Source organism: Salmo salar, chromosome 14 (assembly GCF_965601325.2).
Source record: "Salmo salar chromosome 14, fSalSal1, whole genome shotgun sequence".
Lineage (NCBI taxonomy): Eukaryota > Metazoa > Chordata > Actinopteri > Salmoniformes > Salmonidae > Salmo > Salmo salar.
The window spans coordinates 31618178-31643033 of record NC_138304.1 but is presented as its reverse complement, the minus strand read 5'-3'; the positions used below and the strand labels follow the sequence as shown (position 1 = coordinate 31643033).

At 44.0% G+C, this 24856-nt stretch overlaps 2 protein-coding genes across 5 annotated transcripts in view; both read right to left on the bottom strand.

Annotated features, from left to right (window-relative positions):
* Positions 1–3123, bottom strand: part of LOC106569160 (PH domain leucine-rich repeat protein phosphatase 1) — a 79622-nt gene extending 76499 nt beyond the window's left edge. Inside the window, exon 1 of the mRNA XM_014140205.3 lies at positions 1174–3123. Coding sequence (XP_013995680.1) covers positions 1174–2779 — 1606 coding nt within the window. The 5' untranslated portion in view covers positions 2780–3123. The remainder of the gene's footprint in view (positions 1–1173) is intronic.
* A 1745-nt stretch (positions 3124–4868) lies between these two features.
* Positions 4869–24856, bottom strand: part of LOC106569162 (phosphatase and actin regulator 1) — an 87111-nt gene continuing 67123 nt past the window's right edge. For 2 of the 4 annotated variants that reach the window (XM_082960900.1, XM_082960898.1), the window contains exons 4-12: positions 24022–24228; positions 22335–22743; positions 19530–19723; positions 19302–19458; positions 15964–16028; positions 14510–14571; positions 12041–12185; positions 8868–8940; positions 4869–7182 (exon numbers count right to left, since the gene is read on the bottom strand). In XM_082960900.1, the coding sequence (XP_082817026.1) occupies positions 7167–7182; positions 8868–8940; positions 12041–12185; positions 14510–14571; positions 15964–16028; positions 19302–19458; positions 19530–19723; positions 22335–22743; positions 24022–24228 (1328 nt within the window). In that variant the 3' untranslated portion in view covers positions 4869–7166. Of the gene's footprint in view, positions 7183–8863; positions 8941–12040; positions 12186–14509; positions 14572–15963; positions 16029–19301; positions 19459–19529; positions 19724–22334; positions 22744–24021; positions 24229–24856 lie in introns of those variants that run through there. The other 2 variants (XM_082960899.1, XM_082960901.1) reach the window with 2 other exon arrangements.

Genomic DNA, 24856 nt, shown 5'->3' with positions numbered 1-24856 from the left:
GTCCATGGGAGCGGAGCGTGCTGCCACGGTTCAACAAAGACGGAAGGAGAGGAGGGAAAAAAACCAACCACACTAAAAATCCTACTGCCTTCAGCAGGGCAACTTTGACCAAAGCATAGTTCCCTGTAACTCTCAAACAACCTTATGCCAGCATACAGTCAGGCCTGGTCTGCAAGCCTGGACACCATAGGGGACAGGTGTTCAAAATGTGTGTGAGCTATACACACACTATGGTGATATTGGATAGGCAGTTATTGTGTGGTATTAATATTCAGTTCCCACTAACCTTGCCAATACTTGTGCCCAGGAGCCTTATATCTGCCCATCTTTACCCTCCTGCATTGAGTATGGACTGTTATACTCACCTTGCCTGTCAAAGTTCACAGCTAATGACAACAGGAAGGAGTGGGCCTGTTATTCCACCTGCATGGCATTATTACAGAGGAAATTTAAATGTTTCTACCAATGGTGTATATACACCCTGGATTTATGATATGTAATGGCCAATGTAAGGCTTTGATGCCACTGGTCAGCCATATTGGCATTGCCCAGAAAAAGCAGTCCTACACAGGAATGAATGGAATTTCAATTAAATATTTAAAGGACTTTATGTTTAGCTCACAGTATGATTTAAAAAGTATGTATTAAGATGTCTAACAGAATAAATGTGGCAAAAATGAATGTAGACATGAATAAATGCATTTCACTAGCTTCCAAAATATGTTCTACAATGGTGGGGGAATGCCAGAAAGGTAGGCGTGGAAGTGTTTGGTTAATTATCTATCCCTTAGGCAAGGGTTGTCATGTTTTACTCTGTTATTACAATGATATAGCATATACACCATGTAGGCTAACGCCATTCCCCCAATACAAATAGAGTTGGTAGGCTTAGGAATGACATGTAGGGTGGTCTACACCAATACAAAAGTGTAGGAGCAACAGTTAACCTCAAATGCATTTCCATTCAACCACCAAATGACGCAAAACTTACATATGCATGATATAGCAAATTGCTATCAATGATAAACAAGATAAATTGTTTATCATTCTTACCAACTTCAAGAGTAGCTTGGGCCCATTCATCTCTCTGACATTATGTCAACATCAGGTCTGTTGTAATAACATTCAAACATATTGCACACCGCAACAGTAATGAAACAAGTGTTTTTTTACCTGCGTAAAACCGTAACAGGGAGCCAATCTCGGTGTTCATCCCTTCCTCCTGCACGCGCCATGGGTCCTTAAATCCCAGTTTAAAGAGAAAGTCATTCTGGATCTGGAGAGGCCTCTCGTCTTGCCCGAGCCTCCTGACAGCGTCACCGTGGAGCTGAACGTAAAGTGTGGGACTCGTGTCACCTGCTGCGTCTCTATCCTCATCAGCCTCTGCCGAACCTGTTTTCAAAGCACGCTGGCGATTGTCAGGGTCTTGGACGTCGGGCCTATTACCTGTCGAACAGGCCCGGGACAATGAGCTACCGCTACTACTGGGTGGCTGCCTGCTTTGACCGAGCCTGTTACCTGCTCCCGTATCCTCTGTCAAGTCGTTTAAATGACCACCGTTGCTAAACGTGTAGTTGGCAGAGACTGTGTTGCCATTCGGGAGAATAGGGTCAATGCTTGTGGTAGGACAGTCGAGCTCCAGTTCGTCTGAGGAGCTGCCATAGGTGTCGTGGCCCTCCGTGGCGCTGTCAAAACTAGGGCTCAGGACGGATGCGTCTGTGCCCAGGATCATGTCGTCGCTGAGGGAGTCCCGGTGCTCACTGAGCCGAGCCCCCGAGATGCTGAGGTCATCGAATGCGCTGCTGCTCTCCACGTCCGAACCAGAATTGGGCCCGTAGTTGTCCACTCCGTTCAGCCGCTGTTCTGGATCATCCTCGTTAGGAGTATCCAGGTTAGAATTCGAATTTTGATCAGACAACGAGTGAGTTATATTATCTTTTGAATCCGAGTCCGGACTCAAAAGTTTTTCATCCTGTTGCTTTTGCAGCTCAGCGTTCTCCATAAGCAGTAGTCTCAACCGGTCACTTGGCTTGTCTGATAAGCCGCCCCTGAATTCTGGGGATCCCGAATGGTTGCGCTTGATATTAACGTTACCGTCTTCAATAAGTTTGCACTGACTGTCATATAGATACTTCACGTTACAGTTTCCGTTTTGATCAGTCTTTAGGTTGTCTTTACAAAATATACGCAATACAGAGCTCGACTTACTGAGTTTGCTCATACGGAGCGCCATGTCGCCGGCGGTGGTATCGATCGTGCACAGCACCGGCCTAGGATATGACGGCGAGGTGAGTTTATCGTGGACATGTATGGATCCCCTGTGAAGATCCACTCGCACCCACTCTCTATCTGAAGGCTGCAGTTGCATGTTCTGCCGATGCCTCAGCAACGTCTTCCTATCCAGACTCCGAGTATGCAGAGACGCAGAGGAGAGGGTCGAGTTCATATTGGCGCCGCAGGCGGCAGTGACAGCCAATGTGGTTGCAGCGGAGAGGTTCCTCTTCAGCCTCCTCCGTCTCAACAGGAGCGAGTTGGAGTTACTGGATAAACTCCGGCCATTCGTAGATGTGCTTCCATTACTTTTATTCGAAGCACTAGAACCCACTGCAGTCTGAGAGGGATTGTTCCCATTTCTAATATCTAAACGAGAGGCCGTCAAATGTACACCACCATCATCCACTGGCGTCCACTGGGCGACAGACAGTCCGCTAGGCTTCTTAAACTTAGTTGCAGTTCTATCTGCCAAGCCTTCGTCAACGACAGCCCGCGCACTTTCCATTTTACCAAATGAAAAGTACACTAGATATCTGTGCGTACGTGGCTTAACATCAGCCTTCTACATTAAAAAAGCGCGACAATAGGAACACAATACAATAAATGTCCGCCGGTTGGGTGGTGTACTTATCCCACTATTCATTCCCTTCTTTGCCTCCGCGCTCCAATTGGAATCTCCCCTGCGTTTCCGAAAACATTTCAGAGGAAAAATCCGCTAAAAACAGGTCGGACTCGAAGTGAGAGATTGGTACAAGGGCGGAGACGTAACTGTGTGTCTCATTTACACCAAAATACTATGGCAGAATATGAAATTAATGTCGGCCGACCTCTTACGCAAATACTGTACGATACATATTCATGAGGTGACAAGATGTGGGAACCTTGTATTGCCTTGTGGGAAATGTATTTCAATGTAAGGACATCTACAATCTTTCATTTTGAAATGCTGAAGTAAAAACTACATTCCCCAAATAAAGGGCATACCTACAGCAGACAGAAGGGGGCAAGGTTCAGAATGATGTAAATAGATATGTAACACAGAAATACAACTCCCTGTTATTTGGTAGAGAGCCTTATCAGTTCTATGCACATAGATACATTTCTATATGCAACGACCTTTATGCACCGCCCACGTGTTATGCTCTGCCCCTTCTGAGGAATATCCCTCTTGTTGCCTAGTTTTGACAAGTGGGATTCAACCTTCTGACTACACAGACAAATTACTGTACCTGTGAAATATGCTTGATGCGACGGACAAGTTTAAAAGCATTCCAAATCAAAATGGGAGACAGAACATGTTTTTCCCCTCACAGCATTAATATTAAATATCCCACTTATTTGTCAGGTGTTTTAAGCCAATGTATTTTATGATATGTGCGTGCTTGCATTAAATAGCATGGGGAAATAACGTTTGAGGCTACTCGACCAGTAACGACGAGGGTGAAATAACTTGAGTGGTGCACCATCTCATCAGGACGCCATTTCACAAGGCCACGCCGACTGGCCGACTTTCTGTCCTCAGTGATATTCTATTGTCCTCTTCCACCACCTAGTGGTGTTCCAGCTCCAAGTAGTGACAATCCTGGTCCTGGGGACACACAGGGTGTGCAGGTTTTTGCTCCATCCCAGTACAAGAACTCATTATATTGATGTCATTGATTTTCTCATTTAGTACACTGTACAGTCAACACGGTCCCTAATGGTAATCCATAACCCATCCCCACTGTGTTAGTAGGCTACAGTGTTAAAACTAGGCTAATAAAAAATAAAACGGTTGCACTTACATGATTTAAGCACTTGGCTCCGATAACGAGCATAGGCCGTTGAAAAATGTCTTTCATCCTTCTCTGATCGGGGCAAGTTCTTATCAATCACACCAGTGCCGCGCTCTCATTTCTGCTTGGACGTCTCTCGTCCAACAGTTTGAATCCTGGAATTGGGTACAAATGGAGTTTGACTGAATCACTGAAATCATTGACACCAGTGAAGCATGATTGCTGGAAAAATCCTTTTAATAAGATTTCTTGGACATAAAATCAGTCTACCCGTTACATGCATTGTCTACCTGTGCAAAGTGAAGATCTGACATAGGGTAGGCCATTGGAGAATCCTGTACATAGGTTTTACTATACAATACTACTTAGATTATTCTGTATAATGAAAAGTGCTTTACAAATGTAATAAATTGTCAAAATTGACTTTTTAGTTGGATGAGAATATTTTGATGTGCTTGGAACAGTTATTGGATCTATGAAACCCCAAAACACCAACAAGTGGTACATCCAGACTATTTGGGATGAAACAGTGAGCTTCCCTGAACTAATAAAGCAAAGGAATAACCCATAGAATTACATGGTGATTCATTGGAGCGCTGTGGGATAACCTCTATGATAGACCGATGAGGTTGTGGTGGTCAACATAAAGATCCAAAAGCATAACTGACACACACAAAAGGAAAGCCAAAGTAGTAAGGCAGTATTTTACTCTAAATCACATTAGCTACAATTCCTGGGCAGCCATAAAGACCCAATAGCTGATGTCAATATTGCCATGGTTTGAGAAAACATGTCTTATATATGATAGTGAACAGAATGCAAAATACATCATGATGTTTAATAGAGAGACAGACAAGGCGGTCATTCACATTGTAAATGGAAAGGAATCCCCATTTCCAAAATAAATAAAATCACTTCCAAATTAAATTCTCAACAAGTACATGTAACAAAAGTGTATGACTGAATTCATATTCCTCAATTCCAACATGACACCATCCTCATACTATGCTCTGTGGTTAAGTGGTCTGTCAAAAGACAGAGAGGAGCCCCCTCAAGATGTTGATCAAAGCGTTAAGACTCTATACAATGCCCAAAACGGTTTGAGGCAAACATGACGTGGTTGGCATGATGCTGGAATCAACAAGGATGCTGATTAGAGCAGAAAACCTGACCCCATCGTCTCTTGAAGAATCTACTGATTTAAGTTGTTCCAATGAAATTAGGAAAAACAAACAGGGACATTGGGAAAGAGAATAACCTGTGTAATAAATGAAGCAATAAGTAATATGTGGAGAATAAACTAACATTTTATATAATATAATAACCCATTTTTACCTGATAACCAAACATATGTGCAATACCTTCGATGTTCCAAAATGTTTTCGTAAATTTCATTGGGCCTCAACTACAAAGACGTTAAAAATGACAGAGGATGTCTTTTTGTTGGTGCATTTTCCTATGCAAATACATTAATACCTTAGGTGGCCAATCAGGCCCGTCACCATATCTAATCTACGTCTTATGACAAGCAAACCTTTTCATATTGCAACTATAAGAGTAATGCGTACCATTTTAAAACAACTCAGTGGCCAATAGGATTTCAATCCTGATATTCCCATTGGGGCCTTTCCTAAAATGGCAACAAAAAAAAATATATTTAATGGAGAGGACCATTTACAAGCAAACTAAAAAAGTTTTCATACAGTTTGCCAAGCGGCAGAAAGAATATTGCTTGTTCTTAAATATACAGAAAAGACTGAAAAATACATAAACAGAGTGCAGTGCACTCACGTCAGCAGAGTTCATTTAACATAAGACTGCAAAATGAGAAAAGCTTAATTGTCAACAATAAAAAGCATAAAGTATCCCTGGATGGCAAGCCACATGTACATCCTAAATGGAACCATATTCCCTATTTAGTGCACTACTTTTGACCAGGGCCCATATGTGTCTCTGGTCAAAAGTAGTGTACTATATAGAAAACAGAATGCGATTTGGGAAACAATAGCTATTCTCTGAAGGAGTCTATATTCAAACATCAGAGACCTGTGACATCCCCTAAAGCCACATACCCCACAGTTTAAAATCAAAGTGCCACTTTTAAAAATAAAAATGATATAAAAAGCTGTTCAACCTTAACACATACAGTCAGTGCATTATCTGCCAGCTACATTTTTCATTAAGGTTACCCTTTCATCCATACAGGATCCCGACATGAAAGGGACAGTATTGAAGTGTGATTCTATTTAAAATGTTACTTCATACCTCTGTATAAACACAATGTATATTTGGAGAGTGTAAACAAAACATTGTCTGCACTCTCAAATTCACAGTTAGCAATAGATAAACATTGTCGGTACAGTGGGAACTGAACTGACCACCATGGGGAGAAGTAGAGGTGGGATTGCATGGTCATGACAGGGTGAACCCCAGAGGGCGCTATGACCTAAGGAGAGAGCACAGCGGGAAAATATTGCACATAATTCTGAAATGTTTTATGGACCAGACCCCTCACTTATTTTTCTCTTTAACCATTCAAACACTGTAGATGAATCCACAAACAGCACTAGGTTCACCTTAACAGACCAAGGATAACATTCTCCAAGTGGTTGAAGTCCATCTCTAGCAACGTCCATGGGTAGAGGGAGTAAAAATGTCCTTTCTGATTGAGTGAGGATGTGGAGGCTCCTTCCACCAATAGTGAGACAGTGACAAGGGCGGGGCATAGGTACCTGGTAACCGTGACAGCCAGTCAATGGAGTAGAGACGGCAGGTGTCCAATCCCAACCAGCCCATCCCACTATCATCATCATCATCATCATCCCCAAAGCACTGAGCGCCTTCCTGAGAGCTCAGCACTAAGGTGTGGGACAAACTCGTCAGTCAGTTACATTGAGAAAATTGTGGGAGTTGGGGGGGGGCTACTAAAGGTGTCCAACTACTGTTTGTCTCTGAGGGGAAGGTACCGACCGACTGAGCAGCAGGGTATTGAAAAGGCATTTCAAATCAGAAGAAGACATGGCCTTATTGTAGAATTGGGCACCATTTACTGTCCAGCACTTATGGTTCTCAGTGAAGGAAAACAGCCAGTCTGGCGTTCCTATAGACAGTGATGGTCTACGGCCTGTGAAACCTGAGGGAGGAAAGAGCAGAAAAATTCTGTCATTTGTACGAATTCTAAAGGTCACATATTGCAATTTCCTTATTATAGGGAACTGGAAAAGGTATGACATACATACATGCATACAGTGCCTCAAATCTAAACACAATACATCCTAATGACAAAGGAAAAAACAGGTTTACACAATTTTTTTGCAATTAAAAATTAAATTAAACTGAAATATCACATTTACATAACTATTCAGAGCCCTTACTCAGAAATGTGTTGAGGCACCTTTGGCAGCGATTACAGCATTGGGTATTAATTATGATGCTACAAGCTTGGCACACCTGTATTTGGGGAGTTTCTCCCATTCTACTCTGCAGATCCTCAAGCCCTGTCAGGGTGGATGGGGAGTGTCGCTGCACAGTCATTTTCAGGTCTCTCCAGAGATGTTCGATCGGGTTCAAGTCCGGGCTCTGGATGGTCCGCTCAAGGACATGAGACTTGTCCGAAAGCCACTCCTGCGTTGTCTTGGCTGTCTGCTTAGGGTCGTTGTCCTGTTGGAAGGTGAACCTTCACCCCCAGTCTGAGGCCCTGAGCACTCTGGAGCAGAGTTTCATCAAGGCGCTCTATGTACTTTGCTCTGTTCATCTTTCCCTTGATCCTGACTAGTCTCCCAGTCCTTGCTGCTGAAAAACATCCCCCACAGCATGATGCTGCCACCACCATGCTTCACCATAGGGATGGTGCCAGGTTTCCTCCAGATGTGACACTTGGCATTCAGGGCAAAGAGTTCAATCTTGGTTTCATCAGACCAGAGAATCTTGTTTCTCATAGTCAGAGTCCTTTGGTGCCTTCTGGCAAACTCCAAGCAGGCCATCATGTGCCTTTTATTGAGAAGAGGCTTCCGTCTGGCCACTACCATAAAGGCCTTATTGGTGGAGTGCTGCAGAGATGGTTGTCCTTCTGGAAGGTTCTCCCAACTCCACAGAGGAACTGTCAGAGTGACCATCGGGTTCTTGGTCACTTCCCTGACCAAGGCCCTTCTCCCCCGATTGCTCAGTTTGGCCGGGCGGCCAGCTCTAGGAAAAGTTCTTAGTGGTTCCAAACGTCTTCCATTTAAGAATGACGGAGGCCCCTGTGTTCTTGGGAACCGTCAATACTGCTGACATTTTCTAGTACCCTTCCCCAGATCTGTGCCTCGACACAATCCTGTCTCGGAGCCCTTTGGACAATTCCTTTGACCTCATGGCTTGGTTTTTGCTCTGTTATGCACTGTCAGCTATGGCACCTTACTTAGACAGGTGTGTGCCTTTCCAAATCATGTCCAATCAATTGAGTTTACCACAGGTGGATTCCAATCAAGTTGTAGAAGCATCTCAAGGATGATCAATGGAAACAGGATGCACCCAAACGCAAGGTAACTTTTTTATTTTGAATAAATTTGCAAAAGATTCAAAAGAAATCTGTTTTTGCTTTGTCATTATGGGATAATGTGTAGATTGATGAGGGGATTTTTTTTTTAATTATTTAAATCAATTTTAGAATAACGCTGTAACATAACAAAAAAAAAGGGGTCTGAATACTTTCCAGATGCACCGTACATAAAGTATTTAAAGGTTTGTAAAGAAATTGCTTTTCACCATGCCATTCGGGGATGTGTTCATGCATACAAATACATACCATTAAAAACATGCTAATGCACAGGTCTTTACCTGGTTAAATGGCGACTTGACTCATGCACTTCCATTTCATGGCTCTTGAAATCATTGAGTTCCTTCCGTATGGCTGCCTGTGAAGGACAAACAGGTTGCAAGGGGAACAAAGGGTTAGTGCCCAGATAAATAGAAAGTCACTCAGTCTTGCTCAGACTCCTTTTAAACGCATAATTTACTCTCATCTTAAGGTCAAGAGTGAATAAACTAAATCCTCTCCATTAAAACACACTTCTTCCTTGGTCTCCATCTTTTCCCTCCCGCTGGTTTGAGGGAGCAACAAAGAACCTTCAATAATCTCCACCCTGCTGCTCATTGCTCAGTCTTGTACTCAAGGTAGCACCTTGTTAAATCAGTATCGCAACATTCACAAGGGTTGTGTGCTTAGAAAAACTTTACATTTTAGCCTGTACAAAATAATGAAAAGCATCCTCTCGTACCTCCCCCTTCTTTGCACCATTTGGGATAACAGCGCCGGAAGCAACCTTTTGTGGTGGTTGTATTGTGCAACAAAGACAGTTTCTTAGAACAAAATCGTGTACAAGCACATCTGATTAGATGCAATGCATTCTTAAAATGATCCCATCCCCGAAGAGGACTTCTTCCAGGAACAAAAAGTGGTGGCTCAGTCAGGTCTTTTGGATAATCCCCCTGACATGTTCTGACACAGGCTGGTGATGTCACAGACAAGTCTAATTAGCAGGATGACACAGGGGAACGTCTCATCGCCTGAACAGGATGATGCTACTGGTCTGAAAACAGGAAGACAAAAGCCCTGACCTCTGGTAGACGGCAGGAACAAATCTAATGTTATCGGAGCGTGTGCAGTTGGTGGAAGCTGAGGGTTCCTGAGGCGCCGCCTGTCTGTCCCTTCATTATCATCTTACGTAATAAGGAACGTTGTGTAACTAGCTGCCGTGCTTTTGCACCTGAACGGTCCCCAGGTGTTGACTCCGTATGCTCGGATTCCACCGCTGCAGCCAACGTCATAGGGATGACAGAGAGGAGAAAACGGAGAGCGGCTCGCTCTTCCAAGTAATACACAGTTCATTAAAAGTCAGAACCACGTTTCGACGGCCGGGAGGATCGCTCGGGGGTGTTTACTCTCGGAGCGATAAACAAAAAGGGGGGGGGGGGGAGAAATCATTTGAACTAATAAACAGCAGCCTGGAAGTGCTGTAAGGAGAGGAAATCTCCTGGCATTATACTCCTGCATTATACTTCTTTGAGCTCTGAACTGAAGGGTGGAGATTGATTGATCCAGGGCAATCTGCAGAGGGGCTGCTACCACGGCAGCCAATGTTACTGCTATAACTGCAGAGGGGAAGTACAACAATACAGACCAACAGACTTTCGACCTTTGAGTTGGGCTGGGGAAAATCTAAATGATAATAGATATGTGAGGTCAAGTCGCTCATGTACTCACCAGGGCTGTCTATGTACAATAGGATAACAAGATTCTCTGCAGCATAAACCAACTTCAAAGAAGCGAATACCACACCTCAGACCGGTATACACAACCTCAAAGGCCATTTGATGCTAAATGACACCACTTGACAAAGTACTAAATAAATAGTGGGAAGAAAAAGTATGTGAACCCTTTAGAATTACCTGGATTTCTGCATAAATTGGTCATAAAATGTTCTGATCTTCATCGAAGTCACAACAATAGACAAACAGTCTGCTTAAACGAATAACAAACAATACGTTTTCATGTCTTTATTGAACACACCGCAGGTTGGAAAAAGTATGTGAACCCTTGGATTTAATAACTGGCTGACCCTCCTTTGGCAGCAATAACCTCAACCAAACGTTTCCTGTAGTTGCGGATCAGACCCGCACAACAGTCAGGAGGAATTTTGGGCCATTCCTCTATACAAAACTGTTTAAGTTCCACAATATTCTTGGGATGTCTGGTGTGAACTACTCGAGGTCATGCCACAGCATCTCAAAATCGGGTTGAGGTCAGGACTGACGGCCACTCCAGAAGGTGGATTTTCTTCTGTTCTTGATTTACTTGTGTACTTTGGTTTGTTGCATCACCTAACTTCTGTTGAGCTTCAATTGGCAGACAGATAGCCTTACATTCTCCTGCAAAATGTCTTGATAAACTGAATTTTTCTGTCGATGATAGCAAGCTGTCCAGGCCCTAAGGCAGTCCCAAACCATTATGCTCCCTCCACCATAGTTTACAGTTGGGATGAGGTTGATGTGCTGTGCCTTTTTTTCTCCACACAGTGTTGTGTTCCTTCCAAACGCCACAACTTTAGTTTCATTTGTCCACAGAATATTTTGCCAATAGCGCTGTGGAACATCCAGGTGCTCTTTTACGAACTTCAGATGTGCAGCAATGTTTTTTTTTTTGACAGCAGTGGCTTCTTCCATGGTGTCCTCCCATGAACACCATTCTTGTTTAGTGTTTTACGTATTGTAGACTCGTAAACAGAGATGTTAGCATCTTCCAGAGATTTCTGTAAGTCTTTAGCTGACACTCTAGGATTCTTTTTAACCTCATTGAGCATTCTGTGCTGTGCTCTTGCAGTCATCGTTGCAGGATGGCCACTCCTAGGGAAAGTAGCAACAGTGCTGAAATTTCACAATTTATAGACATTTTGTCTTACCGTGGACTGACTTTTGTAACCCTTTCCAGCTTTAGGCAAGGCAACAATTCTTAATCTTAGGTCTTCTGAGATCTAATTTGTTTGAGAAATGGTTCACATCAGGCAATGCTTCTTGTGAAAAAAAAACACAAACCTTTGTGAGTGTTTAGGGGGCAGAGCAGCTCTAACCAAACTCTCCAAACTCATCTCAGTGATTCAACTCCAGGTTAGTTGACTCCAATTAGCTTTTGGAAATGTCATTAGCCTAGGGGTTCACATACTTTTTCCAACCTACACTGTGAATGTATAAATTATGTATTCAATATAGAAAAATACAACAATTTGTGTTTTATTAGTTTAAGCACACTATGTTTGTCTATTGCTGTGACTCAGATGAAGATCAAATTGTATGTCAAATTTATGCAGAAATCCAGGTAATTCCAAAGGGTTCACATACTTTTGAGACATACAGTAGCAAGAAAAAGTGATACATTTAGCATTTCCACAAGGATATAGAAATGATCACTAAAACGCTACATGAATCTCCTTTTACCCACTCATCCCCACCACTACTTGCCTTGTCGGCTGCCGTGAGGCGAGTCCAGGGTTTGTCTGCCCGTCTGTCGTGTTCCGGGGCGTCAGACACCTCTACGTAGTCACTAAAGCGGATCAGGATCTTCGCCTGTCTCAGCTCCTCCACCGTAGGCCTCTGGCTCAGCTGGAACAAGAGAGGAACAGAGTGTTGTGATGAGTATAGACCACAAATAATCCACGTTTGGTATCACAGAGCAAAGGACGTAACATTAACCTTAACACTGGAAAAGGCAGCATTATCAACCGTTGAGGAAGTTAATCAGGCCTGAAAGCTAGTATGCTGAAGGTCCCTCCAACTTCTTTATGAAGCAGCTATACTGTACTCCACATGATAGACTAGTGTGTTGGGATGAGTAGACTGTACAGCGCAAAGACCACTATATCAAATCAAAGTTTGTCACGTGCGCCGAATACAACAGGTGTAGACCTTACAGTGAAATGCTTACCTTTACCCAGGAGGAGACTTAACGCCTGAAGGCTAATCCACTGAAGGGAACCTAAACATCTATACAGCCTGGTTTCTGAAGCAGTTACACTGCAAATTATTGATCCAACTTATTCATTTGATACATGCCATTGCACCAGATAGCTAGATCGTACATTTTCATCTGTAGTCCCTGGTCAGAAAACAAACCAACATCAATACAATAAAAATTCTAAATAAAACTAGTGATTTTGGTTTGACTTTAGTAAATAAATACTACAGTCCCAAGCAACACTACATACCTGCATCTGGGAGTGATAAATGGCTTCTTGTTTACTAAGAAATGTATGACTAGTTGTATGAGGGCATCGTTAGGGTTTGTTCACAAATGCCAAGGACTGAGGACACTACCGTCCCCTGGTATGACCTGGGAGATGTAGTGCTGTGACTACCACTGATTTTACACCTTGCTCTCCTCTCACCCAGAGTGAGTAATTGTTATGCTGTTCGTTTTGCTGTGTGAACAGTCTGTCCTGTCCAACACCTTAAAGAACAACTGTGAGCCTTGGCGGTTGGCATGCTGTTTGCCCATAGGGGTTATGCAGTCTTTTTTAAAAGCTATTTTTGTAGTCAGGATGGAATTGGAAGTTATATATATATATATATATTTTTTATTTATTTATTTATTTATATACAATTTAACTAAGCAAGTCAGTTAAGAAAAAAATATTATTTAAAATGACGGCCTACCAAAAGGCCTCCTGCAGTGACTACCAAAATACACATCACTACACCACAATACTACAAAGAGAGACCTAAGACAACAATATAGCAAGGCAGCAACACAACATGGTAGCAGCACAAAACATGGTACAAACATTATTGGGCACAGACAACAGCACAAAGGGCAAGAAGGTAGAGACAACAATACATCACGCAAAGCAACCACGACTGTCAGTAAGATCGTCCATGATTGAGGCTTTGAATGAAGAGATGCAGATAAAACTGGAAAGAGGAGGGACCCAGGGATGTGTGCGCTTTGGGGACCTTTAACAGAATGTGACTGGCAGAACAGGTGTTGTATGTTGAGGATGAGGGCTGCAGTAGGTATCTCGGGGGGGGGGCAAGAGGGTTTCATAAATAAGCATCAACCAGTGGGTCTTGCGACAGTTTACAGCGGAGTATAGAGTTCAGTGACGCGTCCTATAAGGAGCATTGGTGGCAAATCTGATGGCCGGCTGGTAAAGAACATAGCACCCTTACCTGCCGATCTATAAATTAAGTCTCCATAATCTAGCATGGGTAGGATGGTCATCTTAATCAGGGTTAGTTTGGCAGCTGGGGTGGAAGAGGAGCGATTACTATAGAGGAAACCAAGTCTAGATTGAACCTTGGCCTGCAGCTTTGATATGTGCAGAGAGAAGGACAGGGTACCATCTAGCCATACTCCCAAGTACTTGTATGAGGTGACTACCTCAAGCTTTAAACCCTCAGAGGTAGTAATCACACCATTCTTCTTACAAAACCATATGACCTTTGTTTTGGAGGTGTTTAGAACAAGGTTAAAAGCAGAGAAAGCTTGTTGGACACTAAGAAAGATTTGTTCTAAAGCGTTTAACACAAAATCCGGGGAGGGGCCAGCTGAGTATAAGACTGTACCATCTGCAAATAAATAGATAAGAGAGCTTCCTCCTACCTGAGCTATGTTGTTGATGTAAATTGAGAAGAGCATGGGGCCTAGGATCGAGTCTTGGGGTACTCCCTTGGTGACAGGCAGTGGCTGAGACAGCAATGTTCTGACTTTATACACTGCACTCTTTGAGAGAGGTAGTTCGCAAACTAGGCCAAAGACCCCTCAGAGACACCAATATTCCTTGCCGGCCCACAATAATGGAATGACCTAGGCCAAGGCAATACAAATAGCAGCACAACATTGTTTGGAATCAAGGGCAATGGTGACATTAGGACCTTAAAGGTTGCAGTGACACAGCTCCTACTTTTTGGAAGTCCCTCTCCTGCCTTACCTTTCGCGTTAATCTGCGTTTTATTTCCCTCTTCTCCTCCAACTCCTCCTGTTCGTTGAGCGCTGTGGGAAACACAAGGGGTCAGAGGTTATACCGTGTTTCAGGGCACACATGAGTGGGCTGCACTGCTTAGGAAACGTATTCCCACTACTGGAAGGAGAAAAACACTTCATTTACATAATTTAGTCGATTAAAATGCAGCACAGAAACATACTTAATATTCCACGTCGCTGAATATATCAAAGCCTTAAATGGTTTATCATCATCATCACCTGTTTGTAATGTAGAACTATTTGCATTGCAGAAACAGACGGGAAATTGTCTCTCTCTATCCCCCATTCCCACATGGCTAGTTCCTCCACATTCATTAACATGGGGTTGGTTGGCTGGTGTATGTTACATTAAAATAAAATGCTTCTTAGGGAACAAATTAGAATATTCAGACCCAGTTTTGCTCAGAAGAAATACTCCCGTCTCACTGGAGATTACTCTTAGCCTTTTCCATGGACACCCTCCAAACTAATTATCAGATAAGCACCCTCCAGCTTTAGAGTGAAGAAGTTAAAATCAAAAAGGAGGAAAAGGACTGAAAACATTCTATACTTGCTAATCCAAAACAGAGTTCTGTTTTAAATGCCTAACTATACCACTGTAGTCTTGGTTTGGAGTGCCAGTCCAAACAGAATGTTCCATTTGATAAATGGGTGGCAGGTAGCCTAGTGGTTAAGAGTGTTGGGCCAGTAACCCGAAAAGTTGCTGGTATGAATCCCCGAGCAGACGAGGTGAAAAATCTGTCAATGTGCCCTTGAGCAAGGCACTTAAGCTTAATTGCTCCTGTAAGCCCCTCTGGATAAGAGTATCTGCTAAAATGTAACTAAAAGGCATGCCCCATTTATTTAACCTATGCTGTGTTGTGGGGAGACAAAAATTTCAGGAATGGCACATCCCGCTTATCCTCTCCTTACACACACACTGCCAATCACAGAGCAACCTCTGGGAGACCAAGGCACTGCTGGTAAACCGGTCTTTGATGAAAGCAGAGGAGCCCAAGCTGCTATCGCCTGCCTGCGTCTCTCTGATACGGAGTGTGTTTGAGCTGAGAAACCAGCCTCCTTGGCCCTAGCCAGCATCCTGAGGGAACCACACCGCCTTGCCTTCCTCAGATGAAGGAGAGAGAAGAAAGGCAAGATGTATTCCACTGGCTCTAGGATAAGTAGGCCTCTGAAATAACCAGGGCAACTGTGGTTCGAGGCGGCTTGCATAAAATACTTATTAAATGTGGAATAATATGGTACATTAGGGTAAGTCAAGTCACTTGGAATAGTTGTAAAAGGGATAACAGAGTGGTTTAATAGTGAGGTGATCATTATCAGTAAATTGCTACTGTCTATATAAATGATGATATGTTATAATGATATGTTATAATGATAGGTTCAGAAGGTAGAGGTACATACAGTACTCACGTTTCAGGATATTCCTCTGTTCCAGTTCCTCAGCACTGGGCCTCTGACTCAACTGCCTGCACAAACACAACCAAACACACGGTCAAGTCAACAGTCAAACTCAACCTTAGATGGATAGTACAAAAACCAAACATGATAAACCCCCTGAACAACAAAAGCAAACTCTGTCAACTAGCCAAATCTCCATAGACGACAACAGTACTAAACATGGGCAACTCAACCTAGATTGATAGTAGGGCTGGGAATTGCCAGGGGCTTCACGATACTTAGGTGCCGATACAATATGCATTGCAATGCACAAGATTTTATATATATTGTGATTTGATGTTCTAAACATATTGCTCACTATATGTCAGCTGCATAGAGACGAGAGAGCATGAGGAAACAAGTTTTGATCAGTCATGGAATAAGTGCTAAAAACATGTTGGCTCACTATTTAAAATGGACAAACTATAGGATGAAAAATACAAGAGTTTTGGCATAGGTACATCTGACGAGTGCTAGTTAACGCTACCTGGCAAAAAATAAATACCTTTTTTTTTACAAATTTATACTTTGAGTTTACAGAAACGCACGCAAACATGGATATTTCTCAGTCAATTTAAACTTAGCAGCTCACTTTCAGTTTCTGTGCACGTCGTCTCAGGACAAAGTCCATACCCAAATCACATGACAATCTGTTTCTCTTCCTACTCATCTAGCCTGCGGTCACTTCTCTTTTAGAGGACTCCATCTAGCCAGGGTTATCTAAGTGACAGTTTGAGTGACAGCTTGAGTGTCAGCCAGCACCAGGGTGATAGCTTTGGCTGAGTTGGCACGTCAGGACGGATGGCATCTCAGTCACTACAGAAATCTACATCTATTCTTTGACAGACATGAATAGAAACTGACTGGATTCAAGGCAGTGAGCCGCAATATTCTGTGTGCAGGGCTCATTCCTTTATCTCAGTTATTTTATTTAGACCAGTATTGTCAAGGTCAGGATGTGCACATCACCCTCATTTATTTCCAGACATAACACCAGTTACGAAATCTGGTTTATTCACACAAAAGTATATACTGTAACAATAGCATACAGCACCACACTATACAGTTCAGTCAACCATGCCCATCTCTCGATCCCCCCTTCGTTACTTTGTTTAGGGAAGTCACATTAAGATTTTAAAAAAATTCTAGTTGATCCAGTGACTTCTGCACCACGGAGGGGTGGAGCAAGAGATATGGAGAAAGAAAAAAAAATAGGGGAGTGAGAATGTATGACTGTTTGCAAGCTGTTAAAAGATGAAGAGTCGACAATTTTAAAAGATTCCATTCCTAATTTATGCCGAGAGAGCGAGAGCGAGAAATCTTGTATCAAATTTCTTTGACATCAAGCGCCTGACATGACTGGCTGAATACAGTATGACATTCTAACAAGGTTGGTGAAAATGCTTTTCATTTGAGATTTTGGGAATAAGCGCTGAACACAGCAGTAGATATTCAGACTGAGGTTTCTGCCGGAGCCTACATGACGGGCGTTACTCAAGTTACAGACTGATTGGTTCGCCTTGTGTTGCCTCATCTCAGTGTCTCGCTTGGCTGCACGCGTCCCGGAGAAACAAGACAGTGAGTCTGCCGGACGTCTCCGCTTCTGCTCTCAACGTCAGCTCAGCGTTCGGCAGCTCTACACAGACACACGCCGGCGCCGACCTCAACCCAACCTCAGACAATCTGACTGACCGCCGCGCTTGTCCCAAATCATAAATGCATCATTATACAAGAGGCCATTGCCATAATCATAAGGAATTACACAATAAATTATGAAATTACCAATATGAAAATCAATTATACCGTCTATTAAGTCTCCATCACAATAAGGAGAGAGGAGGAGATGGCTAAGGTCACAATGACCTCCTTCAGGAATAGAACCATCCATTTGTATTGGCATGCCACAAAGAGATTTGCTACAGAGGAGCACAATGCACATGGCAAATAGCATGACATTGGGAGTCATGACGCTGATAGTGTGTCCCAAGTGGCACCCTATTCCTTATATAGTGCACTGCTTTTGACCAGGGCCCCAAAAGTAGTGCAAAACATAAGGAATAGGGTGCCATTTAAGATGCATACAATGGCACTGCGTAAAGGATAGCGAGACAGGGAGCGTTTTGGGAACAACATAATGCCTTCTGGGAACAACACACCATGTGCCAATCACAGCATGGAATAGTGGCAGAGTACGCCCTATTCTCTTTCACATTAAACCATGATGTTCCCTCTATTTAACACCCAGTCATCTTCTTCCCTCTTCTACTCCCTCTGTTCCATCCTGTCCACCTCTTCATTCACTACCATCATTGTTTCCCTACTGGCCAGGCCTGTTCCATCACTGAACAGGATGCTGTTTGGACAGTAGATTCAAATCAAACCATAGATTAATTGACAAAGACTACATGGCTAGGTCATGTTCACCTTGGATTAAGAAAAACCCATCTGTATATTGCCATGTTCAACTTGAATGTGAAACAATGAAAAGTGTTACTGCTGTGTTTATACAAATGTGTAATCACTTCATATGGGCTTCTAAGGTGTCTGTTCCCTTACCACTGAATGTGTGCTGGTGCTGCATGTGTGAGAGCTGTTGGTGTGTGTGAGAGAGAGAGTGCCGTCAGTATAGCGGGTGTGTGGAGGTGTGGTGCGGTATTGCCTTGGCACATATCACCGTGGTGATTCAGTGAGCGAGGGAGGACGGCAGGCAGTGGGAAGAAAAGAGGGAGGGAGAGAATGTAGAGCGAGACGGAGAGCTGATGCATTGCTGAAATTAGGTCAGCTCAGTTCTCAGCGCCCCTCTTAACGAGGTGGAGGGTTAATCTTTAAACGGATGGAAAGAAAATACAACTAAACTGATGGAAAAGTGTTTTGATAAAAAGGAGGCTTCCATTGCGCTTTTAAAAAGCTAGATTAGTCATAGCTAGTTATGTTAATGGAGATATCAGACCATTTTCCCAAAGTAGGCCACAGTGCAATATTTGGCTGTTGACAACCGTTTCCTGAAAGCTCCGTTATAGAGGAGAAATGGACACGCCTTTCAAAACGCATCAGAGAGCTGTTGGCATTGCAGAAGAGGCATGCTTGGTCTAGTGCTACATTAAGGATGTTGAAGATATTTAACATATGAAATGGACAGGTCGCTCTATTTATGAAAATACAATGGAGTCTGTTCTAGTCACTATCCATCTGTGACTAGAACAGATGAAAACTGAAAAGCTCAACTGTTAAGATCCTGGTCCACCTTTCAATCCTCCTTGGGCAGGTTGTGTGTGTGCGCGCCCGTGTGCTCCCTCTCTCACCGTGTGAGCTTGGTGCCTATCTGCTGCCTGGACTCCAGCCTCTCCTCATCAGTCTGCATGGGCAGGATGTTCTTCTCCTCCAGCTCGCTCTTAGATGGACGGTTACTCAGCTTGACAGCCAGAGAATCCTTCCTCAACACCTTCAGACCCAGGGTACCTAGACACAGACACCAGGAGTTAAAACACAACATGAACCTAACGCGTGTGTGTCCACCATGGTGATCTTACTTGTAAAGAGCGAGTCATCATCCTCGTCATCATCTTCATCATCATCATCCTCATCATCCTCGTTTTTGTACATGCTGGGCAGGTCCTCATAGTCAGACTCGTTGGGCATGTTCTCTTTGTCGTCCTCGTCGATGACCTCAGAGGGCACCTGGCTTCTGTCCAGAAGACTACACTGACCAGAATGCATTGCATTGCTGCAGGGAGAAGAGGCCAGGAGGTAAGTGTTAATGTTAGTGGTAATGATGGATAGAAGAGATTAATATGAAGATTCAATCTACCACTTTTCCTTTCCCAGTGTGAATCTAATGGTTGCTATAGAAATGCAACAATGTGCTGTAGAGAGCCACTATGACCATGACTCTACAAGTGGTTGACTCATTCCATATCTCCTGTGTAGTCATCTGAGAAAATGGCAGTCTGGCTGTAATTGCCTTGACGCACTCGATGTGCGAGGTTGTGCCATTTCTGGATCATGGTTATTAGCACCAAATTGGCCACCTTGACTTGCAGCCATTGAGACACACAAACATATCTGGTTATCCGAGCAATAGGTTCCTAGCAGGGAGGTCAGTCTGACTGCCACATTAGCCTACATACCATTAGAAAAGGTTGGTGACCACTGATCGGAGTCAAAATGATTTTCAGCGTCAAAAAGCAAGCAGAGATATAGCGCTCAGAATTGTTTAAAAACACGACTTGAAAAAAAATGGAAGCCTATGCAACATAACCTTATAAAAATAGTCTGAATGAGGATTGTGCAGTCGGCCTAATACATTAATCACAGCATATTGGCTATGCTTGGTCTGCCAGTATTGTTATTCTCAGACATTACCATTATATTATGTATCAAAACTCAAGCTTTGATAACAAAATAGATAAGTTGTATCACTTGTGAGGCACAGCTGAGCATAAATTGAAATACATTTTTTATTTTACTGAACTGATGGTACCAGCATCTGATGGTCAGTCTCAGCGGAGGGAGAGTGCAGCAGAGGGCCCTTGCTCTCTCCTTTCCTCCGGTGAGACTGACCAGAGAGGGGACAGTCGTCCACCTGATGGCGAAACTCAAGTCACACCACATTATTTCTACCTCATGCACAAATTCATGTTGTTCCTATGACCAGAGGAAGTGAAATATTCCTCAATATTACAATTGACATGAGCTACTAATAATAAAACGCAGGCCTAATGATAACTAATTCATTCCAGATGCAGTGCTGGTTGTAGCGCGAGTGGAATTAGGGAGAAGCACATTATGTTTTGTAGAAGCCTTGAATATTTTTTATATTTTTTACTTTTGACAGTGCTGTATAAAAATTTAAACATGAACTCACTCAAAAACAGCAGCTCTTTGTTGTATTCTTTGACAGTCTCTCTCTGGTCAAGGTTTTTAAAGTTATGAAATCTCACGTAGGCTAGTGTTAAACTTTTCTGTGGGGTTGTGGAAGCTGTAGGCACAGTGATTTGAGCCATCCGATTGGCCAGCACAGTAGGCGCACTTGATTTAGCTCTCCTGGTCCGCCGGGTAGGCAGTGTTCGTCCCTTCAAATAAATGAAATGGATCAAAATGGGAACACCTTGCCTACCCGGCATGCTGGGCTTCTGAATCAAGTGCACCTGCTGCCAACAGTGCAAAAAAAATAGGAACGCAAGGCTTTATCGTTGGCTTTTCTACAGAAATGTTTGGTGATTGACTAGGAATGCCTTGAAGAGCGCGGTTGATGACCACTGCATTAGATAGTTGCCCATATCCTTCACATCACAGACCATTCAGGTTCAAAGAAACAAAGTTGTCAATCAACTGGGTTGATGAGGGGCTGGTTCCATACTGTAGTCAGTTGTAGAGCAGGGTTTAAATCTACATATCAGACAGCCCACACTGCTATCACGCTATGACTAATCACAAGCCCCTGCTGTGAGAGCCCACTAGGGACCATTCAGCTCACCATGAGACACGCAAAGCAAGCAATCAGAGGACCTGGGAGGGACTGTGTGTGCATGAATAAGAGGATCCCCTGCTGTGAGATGGTATCATACTCATGCATACAGAGTCAACCTGAATGAATAAGAGGTCTGATATTTGGTTGCAGAAATAAGAAATCCTAGCTGTTCTACACATGGTATTCCAGTCTATACAAATGATACGATAATACTGGCTGTACCAACTCAATTCAGTTGAAAGATAAGGGAAACCAGCTGATCGATTCTAGTTCTGGTCTAGTTTTTTTGTCTCAATTTTGAGACATTTGCGACCAAGCGTTACATAAAATACAGAGAAATTACGTCCAATTCCCCAATACATTTCTCCGTATTCATTTGGCCAGTGTCTGCTAGGGGGATGGTAGAGGATAGGACAGGCTGTGGCATCAGTTGTGCCAGGCTTGCCTCTGGAGGCGGCCTGTGTGCCATGGTGCCACATACACACACAGTCTGCTATCAAAGTGGGCCACTCTGTCGCAGTGGAACGGGGCGAGCTGGGTCAGACCTCTACATCAAAGCCACATGGTGGCAGCCTGACCCCAATATCACCAGGCAGGGGTGATCTGACCTACAAACCAGCTGGACCCGTTAACCTGAACAGATGTATGTATTGAAGACGCACTAAGTCTTCACATTTGATTAGTTTACCTAAGGTGAGTGTTGGAGACAGAAATATATGATATAGAATGGATGTTACACCTCACTCCCATCATAAGGTTGTACCATCTAAATTCTTAATTTGTACCTGCAACGTCCTGGACAAAAGCTATACAACCATAGAGATACATAATGGTTTTATTTAATAATGTGTATACAACAACTCACTTCTCCAGCCTCTGCAGGTTGAAGGCCAGCGTCTTGTTGAGCTCCTCGATGATGCGGCTGGGGGCATGGCCTTGCATGGAGCCATACTGCAGATGGATCTGGTGGCCTTGGTTGTGTGCGTGTCCGTGGTTATGGTGCTTCCCACTCCCCTGGAGCCCCTGGTGGAGGTTGGCTAGGGATGTGAGATGCGAGGGCAGCAGGGGGCCATGGTGGGGGGGATGGCCTTGGAGGTGGCCCTGGGGAGGGGGGAATTTCGGCTGGGAGAAGGTGCTGAGGGAAGAGGGTGAGGAGCAAGAGTTGTCCATTCCCCCTTGAGGCACACAGATCATCACTTTCTTGGGAGGTAGAGGAGGAGATAGCTTGCCTCCCTGGCCTGGCATACAAGGCAGCTTCATCTGCTGGCAAGAGTCTGGACAGAGAGACAGATGAGTAGAGAAAGAGACAGAAACAGGTAAACATCAATGTAACTTTTTTCTGAATAGCAGTAGCAGGGAGTGAGTGGAGTGCTTTGACATGTTCATTTCATTTTCTCTGCTGCCCTCGCAATTGGTAGCAGTTACATTCTTCTCTCGTCGCTGCAACTCCCGTACAGACTCGGGATAGGCGAAGTTCGAGAGCCATGCGTCCTCCGAAACACAACCCAACCAAGCCGCACTGCTTCTTGACACAATGCACATCCAACCCAGAAGCCAGCCGCACCAATGTGTCAGAGGAAACCAGAGACCTGATCAGCGTGCACTGCGCCCGGCCCGCCACAGGAGTCACTAGTGCACGACGAGACAAGGATATCCCTGCCGGTCAAACCCTCCCTAACCCAGACGACACTGGGCCAAATTGTGCACCGCCCCATGGGCCTCCCGGTTGCGGCCGGCTGCGACAGAGCCTGGGCTCGAACCCAGAGTCTCTGGTGGCACAGCCTTAGACCACTGCGCCACCCGGGAGGCCCCTTCCACGTCTTAACTGGTAAGTGGTGAGTATAAGTAGGACTACAGATTAGTGTGTCCTGACCAGGGAAAACACAGGGCTCTAAGCACAATCACCAAGCCATATTGTAAGAGACAGGCAACAGTTTGATAGAGCATATCAACATGACAGTGTGCAGTAGAATATCCAGGTTTGATTGAGCAGGGAGAATTAGACTAGGCTATTGCCACTTCTAGCACAGACAACAGCTGACCTGGCTACACTGGGACTTAATGGCACTAATCTCTCCATACGCACAGACAGTGTGTGCGTGCATGTGTCTACTGACAATAGGTTTATGATCATTCAACCACATAACTGTCTGAACAAACTTTCACTGTGTGTGTGTGTGTGTGTGTGTGTGTGTGTGTGTGTGTGTGTGTGTGTCTCAGAGCTCTGTACTGTAAGCCATTTGTCAGTTCAGTCAATCGTCTATCTTGGTATTCAGTGCCAAACATGATTACATTGTATATAAAAATGCTTGTCCCAATGTCCCAGATGTTGACAGGTCTGGGCCTTTGGTGTACACCTGTGTTTGTCCTTCCTCACTCTCAGGGGAGACAACTACAGGAAGAGCCTGACTGACACCATCCAATCCACTTTCCCTTTGTTGAAGGAGATCAGCAAATCTCGTTGTGGGGTTCACACGTCTTTTGCACATTAACAGTGCCTTTGTATTAGTCTAACAAGGGGCATCAGTGACCGGGTCGCTGTGTGTGCTTACCTGTGCTGTGGTTGGGGATCCTGTTGAAAGGTTTGGGGGGCAGCGCAGGGGGCTGTTTGTGGTACATGGGGGTCTTGGCGACGTTGTCCTGAACGTTGCTGGGGAAACCAACAGATTTCTTGGAAGGCAGGACCATGGACGACTTCATACTAGAGGGCTCCCGAGTGCAGACTCCACCCTCCATCGAGGATCGGAACTCTACGGTTGCTTAAGAAAGACAAACACCAATTATAAACATAATGTACAGACAACTGGAAATGAACGGTCTACGAAGGTGAAGAGAACTAATGTGCTGCATCATGTAAGTGAACATGAATGATATGATAGTGACACACGGAGTACACTAAACATTAGGAGCGCCTTCCTAATATTGAGTTGCACCTATCCTTTGCCGTCAGAACAACCTCAATTTGTTGGGGCATGGACTCTACAAGGCGTCAAAAGTGTTCCACAGGGATGCTGACCCATGTCGACTAAAGCTTCCCTCAGACTCTGAACAGCATGGCGCCGACAGAGATGGTCGTTCTTAGGAAACTATGCAGTATTTCGTTTTTTATTGTATAATTTCTTACATTGTTACCCCAGGAAATCTTAAGTCTTATTACATACAGCTGAGAAAAACTATTGGATATAAGAGCAACGTCAACTTACCAACATTACAACTAGGAATACGTCTTTCCCGAAGTGGATCCTCTGTTCAGACCACCACCCAGGAATATGGAGTTAAATTCCAGTAGGCCATCCAAAACAATGACACCACAGAAGGGGCAGACGACACGGCCACCTGGCCAGGCTCCGTAGACGTGTACATCACACACAGCCCGCCCCCCCCCCC